The sequence below is a fragment of the Bos indicus x Bos taurus genome, chromosome 3, assembly GCF_003369695.1.
Source record: "Bos indicus x Bos taurus breed Angus x Brahman F1 hybrid chromosome 3, Bos_hybrid_MaternalHap_v2.0, whole genome shotgun sequence".
NCBI classification, from domain to species: domain Eukaryota; kingdom Metazoa; phylum Chordata; class Mammalia; order Artiodactyla; family Bovidae; genus Bos; species Bos indicus x Bos taurus.
Window position 1 is genome coordinate 106,691,826 of NC_040078.1, and position 24,171 is coordinate 106,715,996.

The following is a 24,171-nucleotide window of genomic DNA, read 5'->3' on the forward strand; positions in this document are numbered from 1 at the left end:
CCATTACTTTCCCCTACATTTCAGGACCCACTTATGACAGCAGAAACTTCAATGAAACCCTTACTGTGGGATCATCTCAAGCTGCAAAGAATTTAAGGTAAATATTGTAATAGAGCAGTGAGGGCAGCCCCTAATCTGCAGCCATTACTGCTTCTCATTACTCAGCATCCTGTTACCAAGCAACGGGTCCTGCTCAGCCATTGGTCGGTGCCTCGGTGGGCCTCCCCCATAAGCAACCAACTGTCAATGAGTGACCATTACTGGCCTTGCTCAGTCATTGGTCGGTGCTATAATAGATCCCGCCTGCTGCTGCTGAGGCTGCTGCGAAATCGCTTCAGCGGTGTCCGACTCTGTGCGACCCCGTAGACGGCAGCCCACTAGGCTCCTCCGTCCCTGGGGTCCTCCAGGCAAGAATATTGGAGTGGGTTGCCATTTCCTTCTCCAACGCATGCATGCATGCTTAGTTGCTTCAGTCCTGTCCGACTCTATGCAACCCTATGGACAGCAGCCCACCAGGCTCCTCTGTCCACAGGATTCTCTAGGCAAGAATACTGGAGTGGGTTGCCATTTCCTTCTCCAATGGGCCCTGCCTACAAGCCACTAATTGTCAAGAAAGGAAAGTTAGTGAGGGGATTCAGAAAACAGTGGAGTGATGGTCATGAGGTGGAGAGTGAGGTAACAGGTAGATCCTGGCTTTCTCCCGGAAGCCCTCCAGCTCACCCAGGCTTGGGCCAGCAGGTGAGCCGGCGTGCCCAGGGAACAGACTGAGGGCTGTATCCTGCAGGGCTCCAGAGCCCTCACCAAGGCCATCAACTAGCCTTGGCCCAGGCCTTGAGGCAGCAGTGAACCTCTCCCCAATCCTTGTCTCTGTGGCCAGATAGCAGTGGCAGTCTGCCTGGGTCGCAGTTTGTGGGACCTGATCTCCCCCCTCTTTGGATGGCCTGAGGAGCTTGAGAGCTGGTTGGATTGGGTGCCTGGCTCCTTCAGTGATGATAGCTGGGCAGAGTCTGGGAACCTGGCCCTCAGGGCGCTGCCAACTGAGATCTGCCTCCTCTTAGCCAGGACTGAGACCTTGGAGGGTGAAAGTTGTGCCTTGGGACCTTTCCCTTTCTTGTCAGGACAGAGAATAACATTCATTTGGTAGAGACTTACAGGAACATCCTTACCTGACAATGACCTGACTTTAAGAGCAAAGGATCTGTCACCAAGAAGTTTGTAACAACTAATCAGGACCCCCCCTCACCTTGCCTATAAAAGGGCTTTGCTGAAAGTTTTCAGGGTTCTTAGGGCATGAGCCATGCATCTCCTTGCATGGCCCTGTAATAAACCTTTCTTTGTTCCAAACTCCAATGTTTTAGTATTGTTTGGCCTCACTGTGCATCAGGCACAAGGAGTTGCATTTTCAGTAACAATATCACAGACAGTGAGGAGGGTGAGGGAAACAGCTTTCTCAGAACTCACAGGACATACAAGGCAGTGTCTCTGTTTTCCTTTAATTTTTAATCAAAGGCACGTCTCTCCTGAGAGAACCTAGGCTATCCAGGGGCAGCCAGCCTGGGATGGCAGGACAAAGCTGGCCAGATGCTGGTATGCTGGTATGTGACTGTGGCTTCCTTGGAATGCAGTCCTGGGAGGTGACGGCAGAAGCGCACGCTCGGGGACCGAGGTTCACTCTCGGGCTACATTTTGACCTGCTGCATGGGTCTGAGGCTCGGGGAGACGGCAAAGGGGCTCCCCGTGCTCTTTTTGATGTCCTCCACTGTTAGGCCGTCCCAGAGCTCCATCAGGGTCAGCCCTGTCTTCTTGTGCACGTCAAACACGGCCTTCTCGGTGATGATTCGGTCCACGCACCGCTTCCCAGTCAGTGGCATGGTGCACTTCTCCACGATCTTGGGTTCGTTGGCCTTGTTGCAGTGCTCCATGGTGACTACCCCTCGTGTCTTGGAACTGGACACCAGATCCATCGCACCCCCCATGCCTGTCACCTTCTTGCCGGGTATCATCCAGTTAGCCAGGTCACCGTATTTGGAAACCTGCATGGCTCCCAGCAAGGTCAGGTTGATGTGCCCCCCTCGAATCATGGCAAATGATTCATCGCTAGAGAAAAAAGAGCCCCCGGGAAGAAGGGTGACTGTCTGCTTGCCTGCGTTGATGAGGTCCGCGTCCACCTCCTCTTTTAATGGAAAGGGACCCAAGCCCAAGATCCCGTTCTCACTGTGAAGGTGCACGGTGATGTTGGGGCTGATGTAGTTGGGGGCCAGGAGAGGGATGCCGATGCCCAGATTGGCGTACATGCCGTCCTCAAATTCAAGAGCTGCCCGCTTGATGATCCGTGTCCTTATGTTATCTGAAGACGTGCAAATTTCATCATCCTCTTTCCGGACGGTTAAACGCTCAATTCTTTTCTCATATTTTTCCCCCTGTATTATGCGATCTACATAAATGTTAGGAACATGGATGTCTTCTGGGGCAAAGGACCCCACGTCCACAATTTCTTCAACCTCCACCACGGAGGTTCTGGCGGCTTTGCACATGGGCACGTTGAAGTTCCTGGCGCTGGCCCTGAAGATGACATTTCCTGCCCAGTCGGCCTTCCACCCTTTCACCAAAGCAAAGTCAGCGGTGATGGCGTGTTCCAGCAGGTAGTGCTGCCCACGGAACTCCCTCACCTCCCTGGGCTGGCTGAGGATGGCGATGTGGCCGTCTGGTAAGTACCTGATGGGTGCGCCTCCCTCCTGGACCAAGGTCCCGTAGGCCGTGGGGGTGTAGAAGGCGGGCACACCGGCGCCCCCTGCGCGGATGCGCTCGGCCAGGGTGCCCTGGGGCGTGATCTCTAGCTCCAGCTCACCCGCCAGGTACTGGTGCTCACAGAGCGAGTTCTCCCCCAGGTAGGAGCAGATGATGCGGGTGATCTGCTTGGTCCCCAGTAAAAGGCCGAGACCGAAGCTCTCCACCCCCACGTTGCTGCTGATCACAGTCAAGTCCTTCACGCGGGTCTTCAGCAGCGCCCCTATCAGGTTCTCCGGGATGCCGCAGAGCCCGAAGCCCCCGATCATGATCCTCGAGCCATCAGTGATGTCTCCCACGGCCTTCACCGGGTCCGTGTAGAACCTGACGCGCGCGCGGGCGCTGCAGGCGAAGCCGCACGCGCCACCCTTCGCCAGCGCGCGCCCCGAGCGGCCGGCGGGGACCCGGCGCCCGAGCACCGACGCCAGGAGCCGCAGGGCCGCCATCGTCCGCTCCGCTCCGGCTCGGGCTCCGGGCCCAGCGGGGACAGGCGTGGACAGGAGGCAACCGCGCGTCCCCGCCCGCGCGTCACAGAGCAGGGGGCGCCCAGCCGTGATGGGCCCGCCCGCCCGGTTCCCGCCGCTCCGCTCCGTCTCCGCGCTCCGAGGGCCCGAGGGGCCGAGCTTCCCGGGCCGCGAAGGCGGGAGGCGGGACCGCCTGGATCATCTGGAGGACCAGAGGGATCCCGGGCCTGACTCGGAGACCCCGAGGCGACGTCCCTCCCGGGAAGCCTGGGCGCCGGCCTCCTGCTCTCTCCATCGCCACCCTTCCTCCCAGGCGCGCTACTCCCGTCGCAGCCCACCCCCCAGAATTCCACCTCTGGGGCACGGGCTCCAACACCTGTGTCCCCAGCACTCCCCGTCCAGAAACGACATTTCCACGGATGTCAAGCCGGGCCTCAACGACAGCCCCGCCGAAGACCTCTTGCTTTCCTGCATCAAACCTGCTCCTCTGTTTGTCCCCACCTCGGGCAAGAACAACACCAAACCTGTTAAAAAGAGCCACTGGCTCAGCCCTGTCACCAGCGCCTCCTCCAAGGACCCGCCTCCGTTCCCTGCCGCTGGACAAGCTCCCCCACCCCAGCTCCCACCTCGACCCTGTGAGGCTCTGGGGCCTCTCTGACTTCACTTCCGTCCCCCAGAGTCTACTCTCCCCACTGATCAGAGGATATTTATTTTGCACATAAGATAAATGGAATTTTCATTTTACAATAGTTGAGATTCAGAGAAAATACTCTAAGATTACATAGAGAGTTCTCATAGGCTCAGACCCAGTTTCACCTGGAAAGTGTTAACATTTAAACGACTGTGGTACCATTGTTACAACTAATGAACCAATACTGGAGTCTTATTATTTACTAAACACCATGACTGACCCGGATTTCATTCGCTTCTCCATTAGTGTCTTTTTTCCTGTAGAACCTGCTTCAGTTTCAGGTTGTCTGGTGTTTTTCTCATGGTGAGACTGGGGTTCTGGGTTTCGAGGATAAAGACCACGGAGGTGAAGTGTTCTCATCTTGTCAGATCAAGGGTGTCTGGGAGCTACATGAGGTGTTCATGGGAGCCCAGGTACCTGGCTGAGGGGGTGCCGCTCAGGTTCCCCCCTAAAGTTACTGCCTCAGGCTGTGCACACTTTGGAAGGAAGTCACTAAGTGTAGCCCACACTGAAGTGGGGGAAGAGGCTACACCTCCTTGAGGGGGAGCGTCTCAGAGGGTTGTTTTATAAAAAAGCTGAATCAGATTCTGCCAGCCTCCATTGCTCTTAAATAAAATAATACTGATTTCATACTTTATATTTTGACCCCTTCTCTCAACCTCCTCACAGTCGCTCCCTGGCCCTCTGTGCTCCAGCCACGGCGGCCCCTTGCTGTACCTCAGACACACCAACGTGGGCCTACCTTCAGCATTTCTAGTCCCGTTGCTGGGATAAAAGAGGCTCTCCTGCAAACACCTGCTGAATGAATGAATGAAAGCCTGAATCCTTACTTTACAGATGAGGAAACTGAGACTTGGAAAGGCAAGCAACCTGCCAAGGTCACTGACTAAGAAGGCTGCAAAATCCAGATCCATACCCGGGGCTCTGCCTAGGAGTCTAAGGGTGTGGGCACATCCCCTCACCCTGCCCATGATGGAAACTCCTGGGGCAAAAGGTAGCTCTGTAGAGTAGAAAGACTCTCCCATTTCTTGGGGAGAGAAAACTTGAACTCACTCTTAGCAGCTCTAGCCTTGGTCCTGCAGAAGGAGAGGCTCTCTGCCAGTAGGGGGCTTCCCGCTGTGCCACACTGTGGGACCCTTACCCCCTACCCGCTGAGTCCCCTCCACTGAGAAAGGCCAGCCCTCCGGGGCCAAATGAGGGGGCTCCAGCTGTGTCTGCTGCCAGCAGCTTCCTTGGAGGAGCCCCCAGGGGAAGGTTCGATGCTGAGCCCTGTCTTACCATCATCTGTTTCCACATAGAGGCGGAGTCCCAGGTCCTTGTTACGGCTCAAGAGCCAGCGGTCACTGGCTGCTGTCACGTCCAACACCAGCCAGCCCTCATCCCCAGATCGGAGCGTCTGAAGATCCAAAAAGAACAAGTCAGACTCCCTGTGGACACGAAAGAACAATTAACCGAGGGCCGGCACAGCTGCCTTTGTGTTTCCAGTGCCCACCGGGGGACCGTTAGTGGGGCATCTACCCGCCTGGCTCTGGCCTGGGTGCCTTCCAGGCCTTATCTCACTGTCTACTCTACAAAGATGTTACAGAGCCTGTGTACAGATGGGGAAACTGAGGCTCAGGAGCTCAGTGACCCATCCATGGTCCCACAGCCAAGACGGGACTTGAATCCAGGACTGATGCTGGCCTGTCCCCGTGGTGAGACGAGGCCTTGGGCCAAACATCTTTCTTCTCTGAGGGTGGGCTGCCCAGGAAGCTCCCCTTCTGTCTTCTGGGAAATGCACCCCAGGGCTGGCTGGACCAGACACTCCGACAGAGATTTGAGCAGATGTGTGTGGGGGTGTGGGACAGGCACCTGTTGGACTGCTCCGGGACCACCTCGAACATGCTGATGTGGAGCGTCTGGTTGAGCGGGTGGGTGCTGGGCAGCTTGTAAATCCGGAACTCCGCGGCTGTGACGGCCTCCCCGGCCGGGATCTGGGTCAGGTCAAAACGGAACTCCTTCCAGTGGGGCTCCTGGTGGCCCAGGGCGGGATCGCGCTCCACTGCAAGACAGAGCGGGGCTGGCGGTCACTCGAGGTTCGGGCTCGGGCTCCAGGGAGGGAGCCAGGGGCCTGGGCAGTCTGGGCGGGACTGACTCCCTCCTCGAGAACAGGCTTGTCTCAGCTCTGTCTCCTGGGTGCTCAGAGGGCTCCGAGAGCTGTGTGGTGAGATGCCTGGCTCAGCACTCGGCACGTGGCAGTGCCGCAGGGCAGCGTCCACGTCTGGCCCCTGGGCCCCAAACCCAGCCTGCCCTGCTCAGCATCCTACTGGACCCACAGATGGGGTACAGGACAGGTCCCTCCTCTGGGGAGACAGACTCAGACCCAAGGCAGAAAAGAGACATGGCTGAATCCATTTAAGTGAGACGAGGGCTCTGAGATTGGGCGTGTAGCTGACTTCAGAGCTGGTCTGGGGGTGAGAGTGGATGTGCCATGATGTCAAGGGAGAAGAAACCACAGAGGCAGGGACCAGCGTTAGTAAAGGTCTAGAGCTGAGGGACAATGGCACCAGCAGGGAGAAACAGTCATAACACCCAGCAAAGGGAGAGAGGAACAAGAGGAAAGAGGGAGAGGGATCTGAGAGAAAAGACCAGGAAGAGGCACGGTAGGGGGACAGCTCCTGGAAATGCTGGCGGGGGAAACTGGAGGGTCCCATGGCGTGATCTGAGGGGGCTTCCTGGAGGAGGTGACACCTGGACTGGCCTTGAAGGACGGGAAGGAGTCTTGGGAGGACAGGTTTTCTAGGCAGAGGGGACCTCTACACACAGGTGTGCGGAGCTGGGGCTCAGGGTGTGAGTCTGGCTGTGGTCCAGCTGCAAGGGCTGGAATCCTGGCCTTGGAGCGTGGGCTGTCCTCTAACCAGTGGAGGGCCAGGGTTCAGGGCAGCAGGGGGTCGTGGTCTGAGGGTGGAGTGGAAGCTGTGTGTGGAGGTGAGGGTAAAGCCCAGACTGCAGGGACCCGAGGCGGGCTGGTGGTGGGGCTGCTCTCACTGTCTGGGCGAGAGACCGCAGGAGTGGAGTAAACCCCACATTTCCCCAGCTGCCGGAAATGCCCAGGACAGTATATTTAGGGCATCTCACTTAGCCTCCTGTCACTTTCAAACACTAAAAATCTGTGTTTCCACAAAGCAGGGGCGGGAGCCGCCCTCAGCCTTTCCCTAAAACCAACACTGAGATTTTAATTACATGTTTGTGAGTCTTTTTAAAAATTCTCTCTCTGGCTACTGGACTCAGTGACCACAAGTCACCAGGCTGGTGCTGGAGGCGGATGTGGGAGCACTTCCTGTCCTCGCGGTGGGGACCTGGTCCAGGGATGGGCAAACAGCTGTGCTGGGCGGGGCCAGTGGACACACGTGTTTGGCAAGGAGATGGGCTTTTCATCCCCAGACCAGGGAGGAGGGAACAGAACCCCCATCGTCTAACGGGGGCTGGACCCGCAGCAAATGCCCACCCAGAGCCAGGCTGTTTCGTGGGCAGCATGACACGGGCAGATCCAGGTCCTCCCACACAGGCAGGGCGTGGAGGGCAGGGTTCCGGACCTTCACCGAGGGATGCTCGCCATAATATCACCACATGAATCCCCTCCTCCCTACAGACACACACATACACAGCTTTGGGGACAATTTCCGTGGATTAGGTGACTGCAGAGACCACCTCTGTTACGTGGCTATGGAAGCAGCCCTGATCTGCAGGGTGAAATAGGTCCAGGCTGTTGGCTGTTCCAGGGAGTGACCCCAAGAATGAAAAGGGGTCACCCAGCCATGCCCTGTGCCGGACCCCTCTCAAAGCATCCTTAGGTGTATCTGCCCCCAAGGCACAGAGGGGGCTGACAGGTGGGTCCCTGGGAACCTGTCTGCAGGCTTGACACTGACTCACGTTGGATCCAGGACTGAGGGAACAACCGCGGACCTGCCAGCTCCGTGGGCACCAAGCTCTGTGGCCTCCCTCCCTTGCTGACCTGGGGGCCCACATGTGCTGGGTCCAGAGAGCCCTGCTCCCCTGGACTGACCTCAGCTCCCAGCTTCTGTGCTGTGGGTTTGTGAAAGCGATGCCCACCCAACCCCCACCCCATGGTTCCCGCACAGGAAACTGCCTGCCCCAGCTGTTCCAGGCAAGCGCTGGCGGTGGGACATTTTTAGGAAAATGATTTTCATCAGAAATGGATACAACCTCTGAGATGAGGCAATAAACTAGATATTACTGTCACGAGCCAAAGGAGAGCCCTCCCCTCACCCTGGCCTGCCCCGCCCCGCTTTCTTTGCTGGAACCTGTGGATGTATGGCTTTGCAGCAGTTGCTTCTGTGGATTAGGGAAGATGGTTCTCAGATGCCAGTGTTAAGGAGCAGCATTTATTGAGACTTGGATGTCCCATATGGTAGTTCCCGGGCTGGCTGCTCCTGCTCTAGCCACTAAAACAGCACTGAGCGGGGTAGATGCTTTGATCTCCACCTGGGGCTTCTGGTCTTAGCCCTGACTGTCAGCAACCAGGTACTTCCTGTGGGTGGCCTCAGTCTGCTCATCTGGGAAGGGAGGGGAAGGTTCTAGGGTCTATCCACACAGGGCTGTGAAAGGGCTTTGTAAAGAGCAGGGATCATGGGATAGGAGCGATGGCCATGCCTTAGGAGGTGGGAGGGGTGTTGACCCCTAATTTCCTCACCTAACAGACATAACAAAGTAAGAACATCCTGCCAGCACCAATGGGGGTTTCATGTGTGACTCAAGAGCCATAGAAGACGAAAGACAGACATTCAGCTTTATTCTAAATAAATTACGGAATGAAAGATTCACATAAAAATACATGAGTGCAACTGAAAGATATTTGGAGGCTTCAAAGAGCCTCCTTTCCACCTGTCTGACCTTTATGAAGACACTTGATCCTCTGGGTCTCAGAATCCACATCTACAAAATGACCATTTGATACAGAAATGAAATGAAAGGGTCCGAAGCCCTGTCTGCTTCTGTGGCCGCACTTGGTTCTGGCCCGGCACATGATTCTATCTGATTATTCAGGAGCATTTCCTTATCAGTGCACACTCATGCCCAGCCTCCACTTTCCCCTCTAACCAAGGTCTGGAATCTCCCAAAGATGCCCAGGCCAGGAGAGGGAGGCCCCCTGTCACGCCAGTGGGGCCGTCCACTGCGTTCTGGCTCGGGCATAAAGCAACATTTTCTTTATGAACGTGCTGATGATTCCAGAACATCAGAGCTCAAGGAAGAAAGATCACTGCAGACAGTCTTCTCCCAGTTTCATGCACGTGTGGAGACAGAACCTAGGAGTTCGGGCTCTCCTCTGGGCTCCTTCCACCGCAGTGCCCCGCCACCATCCCGTGCTCCAAAAACGGCATAACCTCCCCACCTGGGAGTTGACCTGGCCCTGCTTCCCATCCCGCTGCAGCTGTGGGGTGCTCTGTAGAGGGAATTTAGGGGAAAGGCCAAGGTCTGTACAATGTGATTTCTTGGGTTTTCCCGGTAAAATTTGCTGCTGGTTGTGGAGTTGGGAAGTTCATTCCCGGGTCCCCTGGCAGATTCAGACAGGCAGCGAGGGGGACGGGTGGGCGTGCTGCAGGGCAGGAGGTGGTCCCTGCCTGACCTATGTTCTGGCTCCTGGCCATCTGAGATAAGTCCTGCCAGGAATCCTGTCTCTGTGAATGTCCTGGGGGGGACTGCTGATGTTTGAAGCAAGGTTTCTGGGTAGTAAATTATTCTTTCCATCTGCAGAATCTAGGGTAGGAATTCCTAATCTTGCATGGGGGTGGAGTGTCCCATAATTTCGCCTTTGGGCACGTGGGAGAAGACCCCTGCCTATGCTGTCTTCTCACGCTCTGGAGGTTTTCTAAGAACACTCATTTTCTATTCATTTTCCCCTGGGTATATCTGGGAACATTAATTAATTCATTTATGCAACACATTTGAAGGCAGTGCTTATTGTACGCAAGTCAGTACTTGGGCACTGGGGAAACTGCAGTCCACAAGACAGGCCAGCCCCTGCGCCCGCTGAGTTTTACGCACAGTGGGGAAATCAGGTCGAAGACAGACACTCATTGTAAGCGAGGAGCCCTGTGAAGGACAGCAAGAGGGGGTGAAAAGAGGGTATGTGGGGTCACTTTATGCTTTCAACTTTCATTTTGTAGTGATTTTTGATTTTGAGATTGAGAGAAAAATTGTTGCAAGAACAGTAAAAGACTTTCCATTTTTTTACCCAGCTTTCCCTCATGATAACATTTTACATAACCAAACCACAGCATAGTGTTCAAAACCAGGAAACTGATGGTACAATATTATTAAGTACATTATAGACCCTTCCAGAATTTTGCCAGTTTTCCCACTTATGTCCTTTTTCTGTTCCAAGACTCCATCCTGGATCCCACATCACATTTCCTTGTTAGGGTTCCCTGATTTGCTCTGACCTGTAACAAGCGCTAAGCCATTCTTTGTCCTTCATGCCCTTGCCATTATGAAGGTCATCGGTCAGGTATGTGGTAGACGGTCCCTCAGTTTGGGTTTATCTGATGTGTTCTCGCATTCTCATCATTAAATCGAAGTTACAGATTTTGGAGAAGAATACCATGGATATAACGTCCCCTTCTGAGCACATCAAATCCAACGACATAATGTCAACATGTATTATTACCAGTGATTACTAATTCTTTGGTTAAGGTGGTATCTGCCACATATCTTCACTCTAATGTCATTATTTTTCTTTTGGAAATGATAAATATCTTGAGGGAGAAACTCTGAGATTTGTACATATACCCTGTTTTCCCCCACACTTTTGCCCACTAATTTAGCACCAGGAGTGGCTCTTGCCTGCAGCAATTATTACTGCATTATCTACAATAGTGATTTTCTGTTTCCTTCTTTCCCTCTACATTTATTAATTGGAATTTCTTTGAAAAGAAGACTCATCCTTCCTCCCATACTTATCCATTTATTTATTTCTATCATTATGGGTTCATGCACATTTAATTTACTCTATGGGTTAGCAACTGAATGACAACAACAAATCCTAACCATGCATAAACATATGTCCGTATTTATTTCTATTTTTCTGGATATATCTATCTTAAAAATTGGAGTTATAGTTCCAGTTCAGTGTGGTGTTACTTTAGATGTGGTACTTTGGAGAAATCTTTCAATTAAGACACTCTAAGATGAGACCTTGGAGAAGGCAATGGCACCCCACTCCAGTACTCTTGCCTGAAAAATCCCATGGACGGAGGAGCCTGGTAGGCTGCAGTCCATGAGGTTGCTAAGAGTCAGGCACGACTGAGCGACTTCACTTTCACTTTTCATTTTCATGCATTGGAGAAGGAAATGGCAACCCATTCCACTGTTCTTGCCTGGAGAATCCCAGGGATGGGGGAACCTGGTGGGCTGCCGTCTATGGGGTCGCACAGAGTCAGACACGACTGAAGCGACTTAGCAGCAGCAAGATGAGACCTAGTAAAGTAATTCTCAAAATTCTCCAAGCCAGGCTTCAGCAATATGTGAACGTGAATTTCCTGATGTTTAAGTTGGTTTTAGAAAAGGCAGAGGAACCACAGATCAAATTGCCAACATCTGCTGGATCATGGAAAAAGCAAGAGAGTTCCAGAAAAACATCTATTTCTGCTTTGTTGACTATGCCAAAGCCTTTGACTGTGTGGATCACAATAAACTGGAAAATTCTGAAAGAGATGGGAATACCAGACCACCTGATCTGCCTCTTGAGAAATTTGTATGCAGGTCAGGAAGCAACAGTTAGAACTGGACATGGAACAACAGACTGGTTCCAAATAGGACAAGGAGTACGTCAAGGCTGTATATTGTCACCCTGCTTATTTAACTTATATGCAGAGTACATCATGAGAAACGCTGGACTGGAAGAAACACAAGCTGGCATCAAGATTGCGGGGAGAAATCTCAATAACCTCAGATATGCAGATGACACCACCCTTATGGCAGAAAGTGAAGAGGAACTAAAAAGCCTCTTGATGAAAGTGAAAGAGGAGAGTGAAAAAGTTGGCTTAAAGCTCAACATTCAGAAAACGAAGATCATGGCATCCGGTCCCACCACTTCATGGGAAATAGATGCGGAAACAGTGGAAACAGTGTCAGACTTTATTTTGGGGGGGCTCCAAAATCACTGCAGATGGTGACTGCAGCCATGAAATTAAAAGACGCTTACTCCTTGGAAGGAAAGTTATGACCAACCTAGATAGCATATTGAAAAGCAGAGACATTACTTTGCCAACAAAGGTCCGTCTAGTCAAGGCTATGGTTTTCCCTGTCGTCATGTATGGATGTGAGAGTTGGACTGTGAAGAAAACTGAGCGCTGAAGAACTGATGCTTTTGAACTGTGGTGTTGGAGAAGACTCTTGAGAGTCCCTTGGACTGCAAGGAGATCCAACCAGTCCATTCTGAAGGAGATCAGCCCTGGGATTTCTTTGGAAGGAATGATGCTAAAGCTGAAACTCCAGTACTTTGGCCACCTCATGCGAAGAGTTGACTCATTGGAAAAGACTCTGATGCTGGGAGGGATTGGGGGCAAGAGGAGAAGGGGATGACAGAGGATGAGATGGCTGGATGGCATCACTGACTCGATGGTCGTGAGTCTGAGTGAACTCCAGGAGTTGGTGATGGACAGGGAGGCCTGGCGTGCTGCGATTCATGGGGTTGCAAAGAGTTGGACACGACTGAGCGACTGATCTGATCTGATCTGAAGATGAGACCAAGCACTCATGAGTTGCTGGCAGGCAGGCGGGCAAAATGGAATAATCCCCATGGAGGCGAATCTGGCAACATTTAGCAAAATGGTACATGTTTTGACTTAGACATCTCACTTCTTAAAAATTGTCCCAAAGGTGCAACACAAAACGATGTACATACAAGACTATTTGTTATAGCCCAATTTTGTAATATGTTACAGAAAAACACTGGAAACAATCCAAATGTTTATCAGTAGGAGATGGAATAAACGAACCATGGTACCTCTTCATGATGGGGTGCTAAAGAGCTGTAAATTAGAACAAAGAGATCATCTATATTCTGCAAGAAAGTGATCTCCAGAGGAGAGTTTTATTTTAAAAAGAAATAAGGGGAACAGTACAGCTAATATGCCTTTTATCTAAGAACATGTCATAATACAAATATTAGGGGCTGCCCTGGTGGCCCCACTTCAGTACTCTTGCCTGGAAAAATCCCATGGACGGAGGAGCCTGGAAGCTGCAGTCCATGGGGTTGGTGAGGGTCGGACATAACTGAGCAACTTCACTTTCACTGTTCACTTTCATGCATTGGAGAAGGAAATGGCAACCCACTCCAGTGTTCTTGCCTGGAGAATCCCAGGGACGGGGAAGCCTGGTGGGCTGCCGTTTATGGGGTCACACAGAGTTGGACACGACTGAAGTGACTTAGCAGTAGCAGCAGCAGCCGTGATGGCACAGAGGTTAAGAAGCTGCCGGCCAAAGCAGGAGACACCGTTAGATCCCTGATCTGGGAAGATCCCACATGATGCGCAGCAACTTAGCCTGTGTGCCCCAACTATTGAGCGTGTGCTCTAGAAGCCCAGGAGCCGCAACTACTGAGCCCACGTGCCACAACTGCCGAAGCCCGTGTGCCCTAGAGCCCGTGCTCCGCAACGAGAGAAGCCACAGCAATGAGAAGCTTGCAAACGGCAACTAGTGAGTAGCCCAGACCTGCTGAAACTAGAGAAAAGCCCATGCAGCAAGGAAGAACCAGGGCAACCAAAAAGAAATAAATACATTAAAAAATATAAATATTATTAAAATGCATACATGTCATATATACATATATATGCAATTTTATTCTTTAAATGGAGAGACAAACTACAAACTAATAAGTGTATTAAAAATAGTGGGAGTGGGTGAAATAGATGGAGGGGATTAAGAGGTATAAATCTGAAGTTATAATAAATAAGACATGGGGTATAATGTATAGCATAAAGAATATGGTCAGTAATTTTATAATAAATTTGTATGCACACAAAAGGTTACTAGACTTATGTTGATCACTTCATATGTATGCAAATGTCAAATTTCTATGTAGTATACTTGAAACTAACATACTATTGTATGTCAACTATATTTCAATTAAAAAAAAAAAAGTAGTTGGACTTCGCTGGTAGTCCAATGGTAAAGAATCCACTTGCCAATGCAGAGGACATGGGTTTGATCCCTGTCCAGGAAGATTCCACATCCCGAAGCGCAACTAAGCCTGCGTGCCACAACTGCTGAGTCCAGGGGCCCTAGAACCTGTGTTCCACGAGAGAAGCCGCCACAATGCGAAGTCCTGGCACTGCAACCAGGGAGTCGCCCCTGCTTGCTGCGACTAGAGAAAGCCCACCAGCAGCAGTGAACACCCAGCACAGCCAAAAATAAATAAATAAATTAATTAATTAATTAAAAAATGTAGTTACCTTTTGTGGGAGGAAGAGAACAGAGACATAGTGTACGAGACAGGCATGGAAGTTAGGTCTCTCCTAATGTCCCTTGCTTTGTAAATTTTGTAAACTATTTCACATAAGTATAAAACAAAAATAAGTCAAAATATAAAGCCGAAAAGTAATACCCAACACTAAAATGCAAAATAAAGTAAACAAATGGTGGGTGTATTGAGTTGGTGGCTTAAGCACACAGTGAGGAATTATTTCAAGTAATTTTCAAACAGAGTAATCTGACTGTATATCCCTAGTAGAATAGCTTAAGGACAAAATTAAAAATAAATCTTAATTTTTCAGTAAGCACACTGCTATGATGATGATGTTATTCTATACCTATTAAAGAGTCGGACATGACTGAACAACAGCAACAATCATATAAATGTCGTTAGGACCAAATTATTCAGTGCAAAAGAAAATAGAAAAATAAAATATAAAAAAAGCTTTTAAGTAAAAGTCTATAATCCTAAGCTTGAATTGGAAACATTAGTTTGAGGGATAGAATGAAAGCTGGAGATTGACATGTACATGCTATTATATTTAAAATAGATAACCAACAGTGACCTACTGTACAGCCCAGCCAACTCTGCTCAATATTCTGTAATAACCTAGTGGAGAAAAGAACTTGAAAAAGACACATGTGCATATATAACTAAATCAGGTTGCTGTACAGCAGAAATTAATACATTATAAATAAATTATACTTCAATAAAATTTTTAAAAAGGAAAATGCAATCTCCGGTCCCATCACTTCATGGGAAATAGAAGGGGAAACAGTGGAAACAGTGTCAGACTTTATTTTTTGGGGCTCCAAAATCACTGCAGATGGTGACTGCAGCCATGAAATTAAAAGATGCTTACTCCTTGGAAGAAAAGTTATGACCAACCTAGATAGCATGTTGAAAAGCAGAGACATTACTTTGCCAACAAAGGTCCGTATAGTCAAGGCTATGGTTTTTCCAGTGGTCATGCATGGATGTGAGAGTTGGACTGTGAAGAAAGCTGAGCGCCGAAGAATTGATGCTTTTGAAGTGTGGTGTTGGAGAAGACTCTTGAGAGTCCCTTGGACTGCAAGGAGATCCAACCAGTCCATTCTGAAGGAGATCAGCCCTGGGATTTCTTTGGAAGGAATGATGCTAAAGCTGAAACTCCAGTACTTTGGCCACCTCATGCGAAGAGTTGACTCATTGGAAAAGACGCTGATGCTGGGAGAAATTGGGGGCAGGAGGAGAAGGGGACGACAGAGGATGGGATGGCTGGGTGGCATCACCGACTCGATGGACGTTAGTTTGAGTGAACTCCAGGAGATGGTGATGGACAGGGAGGCCTGGCATGCTGCGATTCATGGGGTCGCAAAGAGTCGGATCATGACTGAGCGACTGAACTGAACTGTCCGGACAATCTTTCCTGCCCTCGAGCCCTTCCCCAGCCCCTCAGGGCCCACGGGAGGGTCTTAAGCTTGGCTCTGCTTCCAGGCCTCCCGAGCTGGCCCGGCTCATCCTCATGGTCTCCTGGGCCCTCTGGTGTAAACACCCTCCCCGGAGACCCTTCTTGAAGCCCTCTCCCGGGGTTTGCCCCATCCCACCAAGTATGAAGGCTACTTTCTTCTAGGTCCAGCTGTAACAGCCCCCTTGCCCTCCCCTGATCCCACACATCACCCTGCCAATCTCTCTCTTTCCCTGTCCCAGGGTCCCAATCCCTGGCTCATCTGTCCTCTGGACGGTGACCAATTTGGAGGCAGAGACTGAACAGTTGGATGGAAACGGGAGGCTTTGGCGGTCTGCTTGTCCAGCCCCTCATGTCCCCAGGGCCCAGAGAGGGGATGTCCGGCCCCTCTTCCCAAGGGCTCCTGGTCTCCAGGACAGCGACCCAGTGTCCAGCTGAGTGGCTTCCAGGTCACCTCAGGCCTCCATCTGAAGCCACCCATGTTCTCACTTTGTTGTGGGACTCGCCTCTGTTCACAGTCCAACAAGGACAGGCTCCCCTGGGGCCCTGGAGGCGGACAGGCTGGGCCTGTCTGGCTGGTCCCACCGGTAACGAGGCCAAGGGGCCCCTCAGACCTAAGACAAGACCCAGTCTCCACGGTCCCACGTCCCAGGGGAGCTGCAGACTCCATCACCTCCCGGTTCTGCCTCCTAAAGGGCTCCCTCCCACCCAAGAATCTCAGTGCTGCTTCATTCTGGGGCATTTTTAGTCAGTTCTCATTACTGACTTTTTCAGGACCTGTTTCTATAAATGGCTCCATGCTCATAATTACCATCCAGACCTCAGCTGGCTTCAGAGCCCAAATTAAAAGGGGCACCCGCTTGCCGCACCACATCAAGCCCACCACGGCCAAAAATAGATCCCAGGAGATGTGAGTAAGGAGGATGCGGCTCCTCCAGGTCAACCCGGGAAAGACCTGAGCTGTGGGGCTTTCCAGAAGGTTGTGGTCATGGTGACACACGCCCTCTGTCTTGCGGGGAGTGCGTGCCTGTGAGGACTGGCTGTGTGCTCCCTCCCTAAGCCTGCCTCACCCCCAGGGTGGGCGGTGGGGGGCCACCAGCAGGCGGGGAGGGCAGGGGGCATGTTCTTTGGTGGGAGCTGGAAAGGCCTTCGGGGCCACCCTGCATAGATGAGGAAACTGAGGCCCAGGGGGGCAGAGGATCGCCGGGCATCATGTGTCAGGTTAGGGGTCTTTCATGTGGAATTGCAGACTTGGAGCCCATGTGATATAAGTGGCCCCAGATTTGCTCTGGTGGCAATACTGGGATGGGGAGGTCACCTGTTCACAAGGTTCTTCCATCAACAGGTGCCTGAGAGCGACCTCCTGAGGCCATGGTCCTCCAGGCAGGGCCCTGCAGGGACTCAGGTCCCGGGGCGGGGGGTGGGGCAGTGGTGGGGGGAGGCGGAGTGTGATCCGCACAGACGGGGAGGCTGGCCCTGCTCTGTCTCCTTCCCCTGGCTCTCGGTGCTCCCTGCCTCCCACCGCTTCCACTTTCCCTCTGCGTGGCCAGTCTGCCCTGAAGGCTGGCCGCACAGGGGTGGGGGGACGGGATTTGTCTGAGGGGTTGGTTTGCCATGAGACTCACGTTTGGTCGCTGTTCTCAGGTTATTTATAGTTTCCTGGGGAGAGGTGGCAGAAAGAGGCTAAATGTGCCCCCAGATCATATAGGCAGAATCCTAAGAAATACAAGTGATCAAGGGTGAGGGTTCTGATCATGGAAGCAGTCTGTCCCTTGGGAGGAGCGGGGTAGGAAGAGTCAGATTTATGGAAACCCCTGCCCATTCCTTTTTAGAAGAAATGGAGATGAGTATATTCTATGCAGAGGGTACAATGTGAGCAAGGGCTCAGAAACAGGATGTGATACATCAGCTCCCATATATTATGCTCCTACTGTGTAACAGGCGTGCATCTGACCTGCGTGCATGTATCACAGATCCTACACAACCCTGGGAGGTGGTCCCTATGAACCTTGTTTTAAAGCGAAGGAAATGAGGTGCAGAGACTTTAAAATGAAGCTGTGTGATGTCTTGCAGCTCCCAAGTGGCACAGTCAGGATGGAAATCCAGGTTTAGTATACCTGTGTACAAGGATATATACAAGGATATTTAGACAGTTCTATGCACAACCAAAAAGTGGAAACAACCCAAATGTCCCAAATAAGCATGGTTTCCAATGCCAGACAACTCATTTATATTCAAACAATATACACAACAAAACATGGATGAATCTCAACAACAATTTGTTGTGTGAAAGACCTAGAGTATGGACTATGATTCCATTCACATGAAGCTCGAGAACAGATCAAAGGACTGGTTGGTGATAGAAATCAGAAAGCGGCTCTGCCTGAGGGGATGGGCTGGTAGGAGGAGGGTTCCCAGGGGCACTCATGCTACATGTTCCTCTGCAAACTGAATTTTGTACAGTGAGCATGCTTTATCTGTAAATCCCCAAACAATAAAGACACTTTAAAAATAGGACTCTCGGTTTACAACATACATTCAACACAGTTCAACTTAGCAGCATGCACTGAACCTAATCATGGGCCCTGGGCCGGGGGGAGAGGCCACTTCTGTGTAGGACAAGAGCAGAAGATACACAGGCAGGAAGATGACCAGCTGTGTGGCCTTGGGAAGACCACCTAGCTTCTCTGAGCCTTTTAAAACAAAGATGCGACTGTAATTGTGAGATGAGATGAAAGGTCAGACATGGAGGGTCTCGGCATGTGGTCGTCACTGGGTGGCGGCTCACACAGTCCCTGAACAGCCTCCAGGGTGGGTACCATGAGTATCTCCGTTTACAGAGGAGGAGACGGAGGTTCCGAGAGGTGGACTGGAGAGTGCAGACCACACTGAGAGTAGGAGGTGGAGTCAAGAAGCAAGTTCTGAGGCCGGGTCAGAACCCCAGCCCATCCTGCCCGTCCTCACACTGTCCACCCCCTCCTGATGCCCAGGGAGGGCGCCACTGTGGGGACCAGGTGACAGTCACCTTGCAGCTGAGGTGCAGGTATGTGTCTCCCACCAGAAGATCAGCTCCACAAGGAGGGTCTTTGTTTCGTTCCCTCTTATGTTCCAGGAGCTAGAATGGAGCCCGGCACAGAGCAAGCGCCCCATGACCATTTGTGGAGTGCATTCAGGAAAATATGAAAGAACTCTGTAGTAAGGAAGCAAAGTAAGTGACCCCGGGGCTCATGGAGGTGAGGGGTCACTGCTTCAAGGTCAGGGGCTGAACAGGACCCGGGCAGGCCCCTCACTCCCACGGAGCCCTGCCTCTCCCGAACCCAAGAGCTCAGCTCCTTCACACCCCTCTCCTCAGCTGCCCGGGACCGCGGGAATGAGTGAGCCCAGCTCAGGGAAGGTCAGAACAAAGGAGAAGACGGTCCCGTTCAGTTCTGACGACACGTCAGCCTGCAGTGCTGTGTGTGCCTCAGTTTCTCAGTCTGGAGCATGGGCACCGCTGCTCCGCGGACAGGAGGTGGGGAAGGATTCAGGAGAAATGCCAGAGGTGTCTCTCCTGCCTCTCTCCAGAGGGGCCGGGCCAGCCTGAGACACTCGGGGTGCAGCCGGTCACACCTGAGCTGGGCGGAGGGGTGGGCAGTGTGCTGAGAAGGGACCAGATGAGGGAGGGACGTGCAGGAATCCACGGCAGGCCCAGGAGGGCCAAGACCCTGGGTGCTGCCTCCCAGCTCAGGATCTCCTCCCCAGAGCTCAGGCGACACCAGAGACCAGCTCTGTCCACTCCTCGAGGTCCCGGCCCCATCACTACATTCTGGCCAGTGGGAGCCAAGAGTCCACAGGGAGAGACTGACAGGCAGGCCAGGCGGGACCCGGCTCTGACCGCAGCCCCGGCCCCCAGTACAGGCTCCAGCAGTGACACCTCCAGTAGGCCCCTGAAGTGTCTCCTCGGACAGAGGCCCGACCCGTGGAAGGAAGTCTTTGAGAGGCCCAGGCCTCTGGGTCCTACAGGTGCTGCTGATGGTCAAGGCCCAGCAAGCCCCAGGCCTGGCCTCTCAGGAGCCAGTGAGGCCAGCAGCAGAGGGCAGCTGGAGGCCACAGGTGTGGGAGCCTCGGTGTGGGCGCTGATGCCACAGCGACTCTGCTGTTAGACTCCAGGGTGGTTCAGGGCCCGCGGACATTCAGGGGCCCAGGGCCAGGGGCCTCCAAAGGAGGAAACAACGCTGGTAGCTGCCTAATCCCCACATCAGCCCATATAATTACCACTTAAACTGCTCCAACTGAAGAAGTTTTACTAGTGCAATTAGTACATCAGAATAAAGAAAGAAGGCCCTCTGACAGCTGGCTAGACCTGCCCACAGACCAGGCTTACCCTGAACAAAGATCGGCTTGTTAATCCACAGCATCAGAAGTCTTAGATCTCCATGGAAGCACACAGAGGTGGCGTGGGAAGAAACGAATTTAGAGTCTTTAGCCTCAATGACGTCATGGATGTGCTGTGTGACCCTGGGTTGGTTATTTAACTTCTCTGAGCCCATGGAATGAGGTTGGTAAAACAGCTTCACAAGTTGCTACATTTATAGGCCTATGGTACTTTAAGTCTTTGTTTTTATTAAAAAACTGGTAGGAACACCTTTGGATGGCTTTAAAAATCTGTTTCTGGGTCTCACGTGTCTATAAGACAGGTGGGACATTTCCACACATCCACACCAAGGCTGAGCAGCAGCTGTGAGAGGCTGGGGTCAGCACTGACCAGGGCTGGGTTCCCCCTAAAAGGGGGCTGACCTTCTGCTCTATCAACCTATCTCACAACAACTCTGAGAACAGACATGAGGAGCCCCATTTTACAAGGAGAGCTCTGAGGCTCAGAGAGGGCAGGGACTTCCCCAGGACCACACAGCAGAGGCAGGAGGGGAACCAGGTCCTGAGCTCAGGGTGCTGCTCACTCACAGCAGCAGTTCCCACCAGGGCCGTGTACCCCTTGCCCCAGGGGGTGTTGGGGAGAGAGGGACCTGGGCTAGGTGGTGACTCACACATGGAGGGCTCCCATGGGGACATTCTCAGGGGGGCTGTATCCACAGCTCTTCTTGGTCCTGTGCCCGGAGTCAGCTTGTCCCCAGCACAGAGCTCCAGCCTCAGTTCCACATATGGATGGCTCTGTCCCCAGTCCCCCACCCCACCTCTGACCAGGGAGGCGGCATCTAGAACCCACCAGCCCAAGTCCTGAGCTGGTACTGAGATCTCAGCAGAGGTTAATGGCTGCCTCCTGTGGCTCACTCTCCCACTTGAACCCATCACCAGCTGTGGTTTGGGGGGACAGGCCTCGCAGATTGTCCCCTCTTCTTTGCTGGTAGGAAGCAAATGGCTGAAGACTCACAAAATCTGCTGTCACTCTGACCCCTGGGCCCCTCTGCCAAAACCCCTCTGACAGCTCTTTCCACCATGAAAGCCTGACCTCCTGACACAGAACTGTTACCTCCTTGAGGCCGGGATGGAAGGCCAAACAACCTGGGCCTGTCCCGGCTCAGCCACACAGAGGTCACGTTGTCCTGAGCAAGACACCGCCTCTCTGAGCCTCACTGTCCTCATCCGGGAGATGGGGATGAATATCATGTCTGCCAACAGGGTTGCTGGGGGGTTACAAGGTGAAGGGAGGCTGGTGGCCCTGGCCAGGGGCCTCTCCCTGCTCTGGGTCCCACAGCTCTCCCCACCTGGGCCTGAGCTATGGTCCTTGGTCCCCAGGTCTAGCCTGGTGTCTGCCGCAGCCTAGATCCATGCCCCTCACTGGCCCCAGGCAGGAAGCAAAGCTGATGGGAGACCTATGTTCATGAATGTAGATTAAAGAGAGTTTAGTTACGTGATTTAGATTACAACGTGATCTTTGAGAACTTTAAGGGTAAATGGTTTCATGCTTTGGAGTATAATTTCGGCAGAGAAGAAAAGCTGGGCTTTGCCTGGGAGAACAAAGGGGGTCCAAACTGCCCATCGGGTCATTCACTGGGGCTGGACACTCATTCCATGACAAGCCAAGTCCCAGATGCGAGCCCAGGGTGACAAGACCACAGTCCCTGCCCCACTGAACTCAGAGTCTATGCCTTCCCCTCCCCTGCCCCCACCCCTAGGTGACCCAGGCAAGAGGCTCTCAATGTGGGCTCAGGACATCTGGGTCCTCACCTCAACTCTGGTGCTTTGATGACGTGACAGGGTTTTCCACGCTGAACTTTGTCCTGCTCTTCATACCGCCCTTATCATAGGGACAGCATCACAGCCTCTGTTTACTCACCTGTCTCGCCAGGACCGGACTGTCTTCCTGGCACTACCCGCGTCCACCTAACACTACAGGATCTTACCGTCGGGGGTGTTCGGGGGCGGGTGAAGGCACACGCCTCAGGGACTCACATTCCTCGTGCGTCCCTGTCGGTCCAGCAGCTCACCGACCCCCACATCCCTAAGACTTCGCTGCCCTGAGCCGGGCAGGTTTTCCTGCCGCAGGTCCCTGTCCACGACAAGGTGATTCCCCGCCCCCAGCAGGCGCTCCCCCTGCGCGAGGTGGCGCACACGCCCCTGCCGCTCGCGCTCAGCCCCGGTAGGGCCGTTCAGCCCGCCGCCTTCCCCCGGGGTCGCCGCCGCCCGCCCGGGGCCCACGCTCACCCATGTTGACGAAGCTCATGACCAGGTCTGCGCGGCCCAGGCGCCGCTCGGGGGCCCCGCCGTCCTCGTCGGCCACGGCGCGGTACAGGTCGAGCATGAAGAGCGGCGCGGACGCCGGCAGCAGGGCGGCGGCGGGGGGCGCGCGGGGCCGGGGCCGCCCGGGCAGCCCGAGCACCGCCAGGATCTCGCGCTGCAGGTCGCGGCGCTCGCGCGGGCCCAGGCGGCGCTGCGGGCAGCCGAGCGGCGGGCGCGGGCCGGGGATGCCGCCGCCGCTCAGCGCGCACAGCGCCAGGCCCAGCAGCCAGAGCGGCCCAGGGCGCGCGGCCATGGCGGGACCCGGCGGCCTCACCGCGCGCGCATCCGCTCCCAGCGGGGCCCGGATCTGGGCCGCCCCGACGGCGCGCGGCGGGCCTGGCTTGGGGCCGATGGGACGGGGCGTGGGTCGCCCGCGAACGCAGCGCGGTCCCTAGAACTCCCGGACCGTCGGCTGCGACCGCACCGCCTCCGGCAGGAGCTCCTCTGGGAACCAGGGACGGTCGGCTAGTCTGTCCGTTCCGCTGCGCCGGACAGTCCGGCTGCTGCCGAAGCCGCTCAGCTTAGAGGCGCAGGGAGAGCTGCCGTCGGGTTCGGGGAGGTGTGGACCGAGTTTGTACCGCTCCGCCGGGCCGCGGCCGCCTCTGTCCTCCAGCTGGGAGCCGTCGGGGCCCGCCTCCGGGACCCGACCAATGGGGACGCAGGGGCGGGGACAAGGCTCTGGGAAGGGGCTCTGTGTGGCTGGCGATGGAGACTGAGATACGATTCGGTGTAGGTGATACGGCGAGAAATCCGCAGTTGTGCTGTCTGGGGCCAGCTGTTGTCCTGGACTCTCCTTCCCTTGCTGGCTGCGCTGTCGGGAGGGCGCGGGGACTGGGCCTGGGGACCCAGTGTAGAAGCACGGTCGGGGAGATTAGATCCTGCGCTCCCGCGGAGGCGTGTCCTTCCTTGATAGCCCTGTCGGAGCCGGATCCCAACTCTTCGTCTGGCCCGCGAAGTGACCCGGCAGCCTGCCTGGTGCGTGGGGTGTCGCCCCAGGACCCGAGACGTCTCAGTCGGGTCTAGCGGTGGAGGGGTTCGCGGGTACCAGCCAAGTCTAGAGAGTGGGTCGCATCCCTCTGGCAGCAGCATCCGGGCCAGAGTTTCCCGCCACTGCAGCTGCTGGCCGGCCTCCCGGCGTCTTCCCTGCAGTCCCCTTGTGTGAGCCTTTGGGGGTTCCTTCCGGGACATCTGACACCTGTCGTGTCACTGCTCCCGGCGCGCCCACCCACCTGGCTCCTGCGCGCTCTCGGTCGGCGCCTCTGGCCGGCCTTCCCAGCAGCTCCAGCAGCCGCGCTGTCATCGCCAGGTTTGCTGTGCGTCCTCTGAACCCCGGTGCGGGTCTAGCTGCGCGCAGGATATGCCTTCCGCAGGTCAAGGAACTCTGGCGTCCTTCCTGATCTTTTGCATCTTAGTTGTCACGGCCCTCAGCGGTTTGAGACAGGGCTCCTCGATTGAATAGCTCCGCATAGCTCAGCCGGTAAAGAATCTTCCTGCAGTGCAGGAGACCTGGGTTCGATTCCTGAGTTGGGAAGATACCCTGCAGAAGGAAATGGCAACCCACTCCAGTATTCTTGCCTGGAGAATCCCATGG

General features: G+C 53.9%; 2 protein-coding genes across 2 annotated transcripts in view; both read right to left on the minus strand.

Annotated features, from left to right (window-relative positions):
- The window catches only part of BMP8A (bone morphogenetic protein 8a), a 43,777-nt gene extending 20,944 nt beyond the window's left edge, over nucleotides 1-22,833 (minus strand). Inside the window, exons 1-3 of the mRNA XM_027537723.1 lie at nucleotides 22,506-22,833; nucleotides 5,794-5,983; nucleotides 5,221-5,369 (exon numbers count right to left, since the gene is read on the minus strand). Coding sequence (XP_027393524.1) covers nucleotides 5,221-5,369; nucleotides 5,794-5,983; nucleotides 22,506-22,833 — 667 coding nt within the window. The remainder of the gene's footprint in view (nucleotides 1-5,220; nucleotides 5,370-5,793; nucleotides 5,984-22,505) is intronic.
- On the minus strand, nucleotides 1,515-3,233 carry LOC113890095 (succinyl-CoA:3-ketoacid coenzyme A transferase 2, mitochondrial-like). Its single transcript, XM_027537722.1, has one exon. The coding sequence runs from the start codon at nucleotides 3,231-3,233 to the stop codon at nucleotides 1,680-1,682; it is 1,554 nt and encodes a 517-aa protein (XP_027393523.1). The 3' UTR covers nucleotides 1,515-1,679.
- Nucleotides 22,834-24,171: the final 1,338 nt, after the last annotated feature.

Excerpts from the sequence above, each read along its gene's own strand:
- LOC113890095 (XM_027537722.1), bottom strand. The coding sequence starts at position 3,233 with ATGGCGGCCCTGCGGCTCCTGGCGTCGGTGCTCGGGCGCCGGGTCCCC.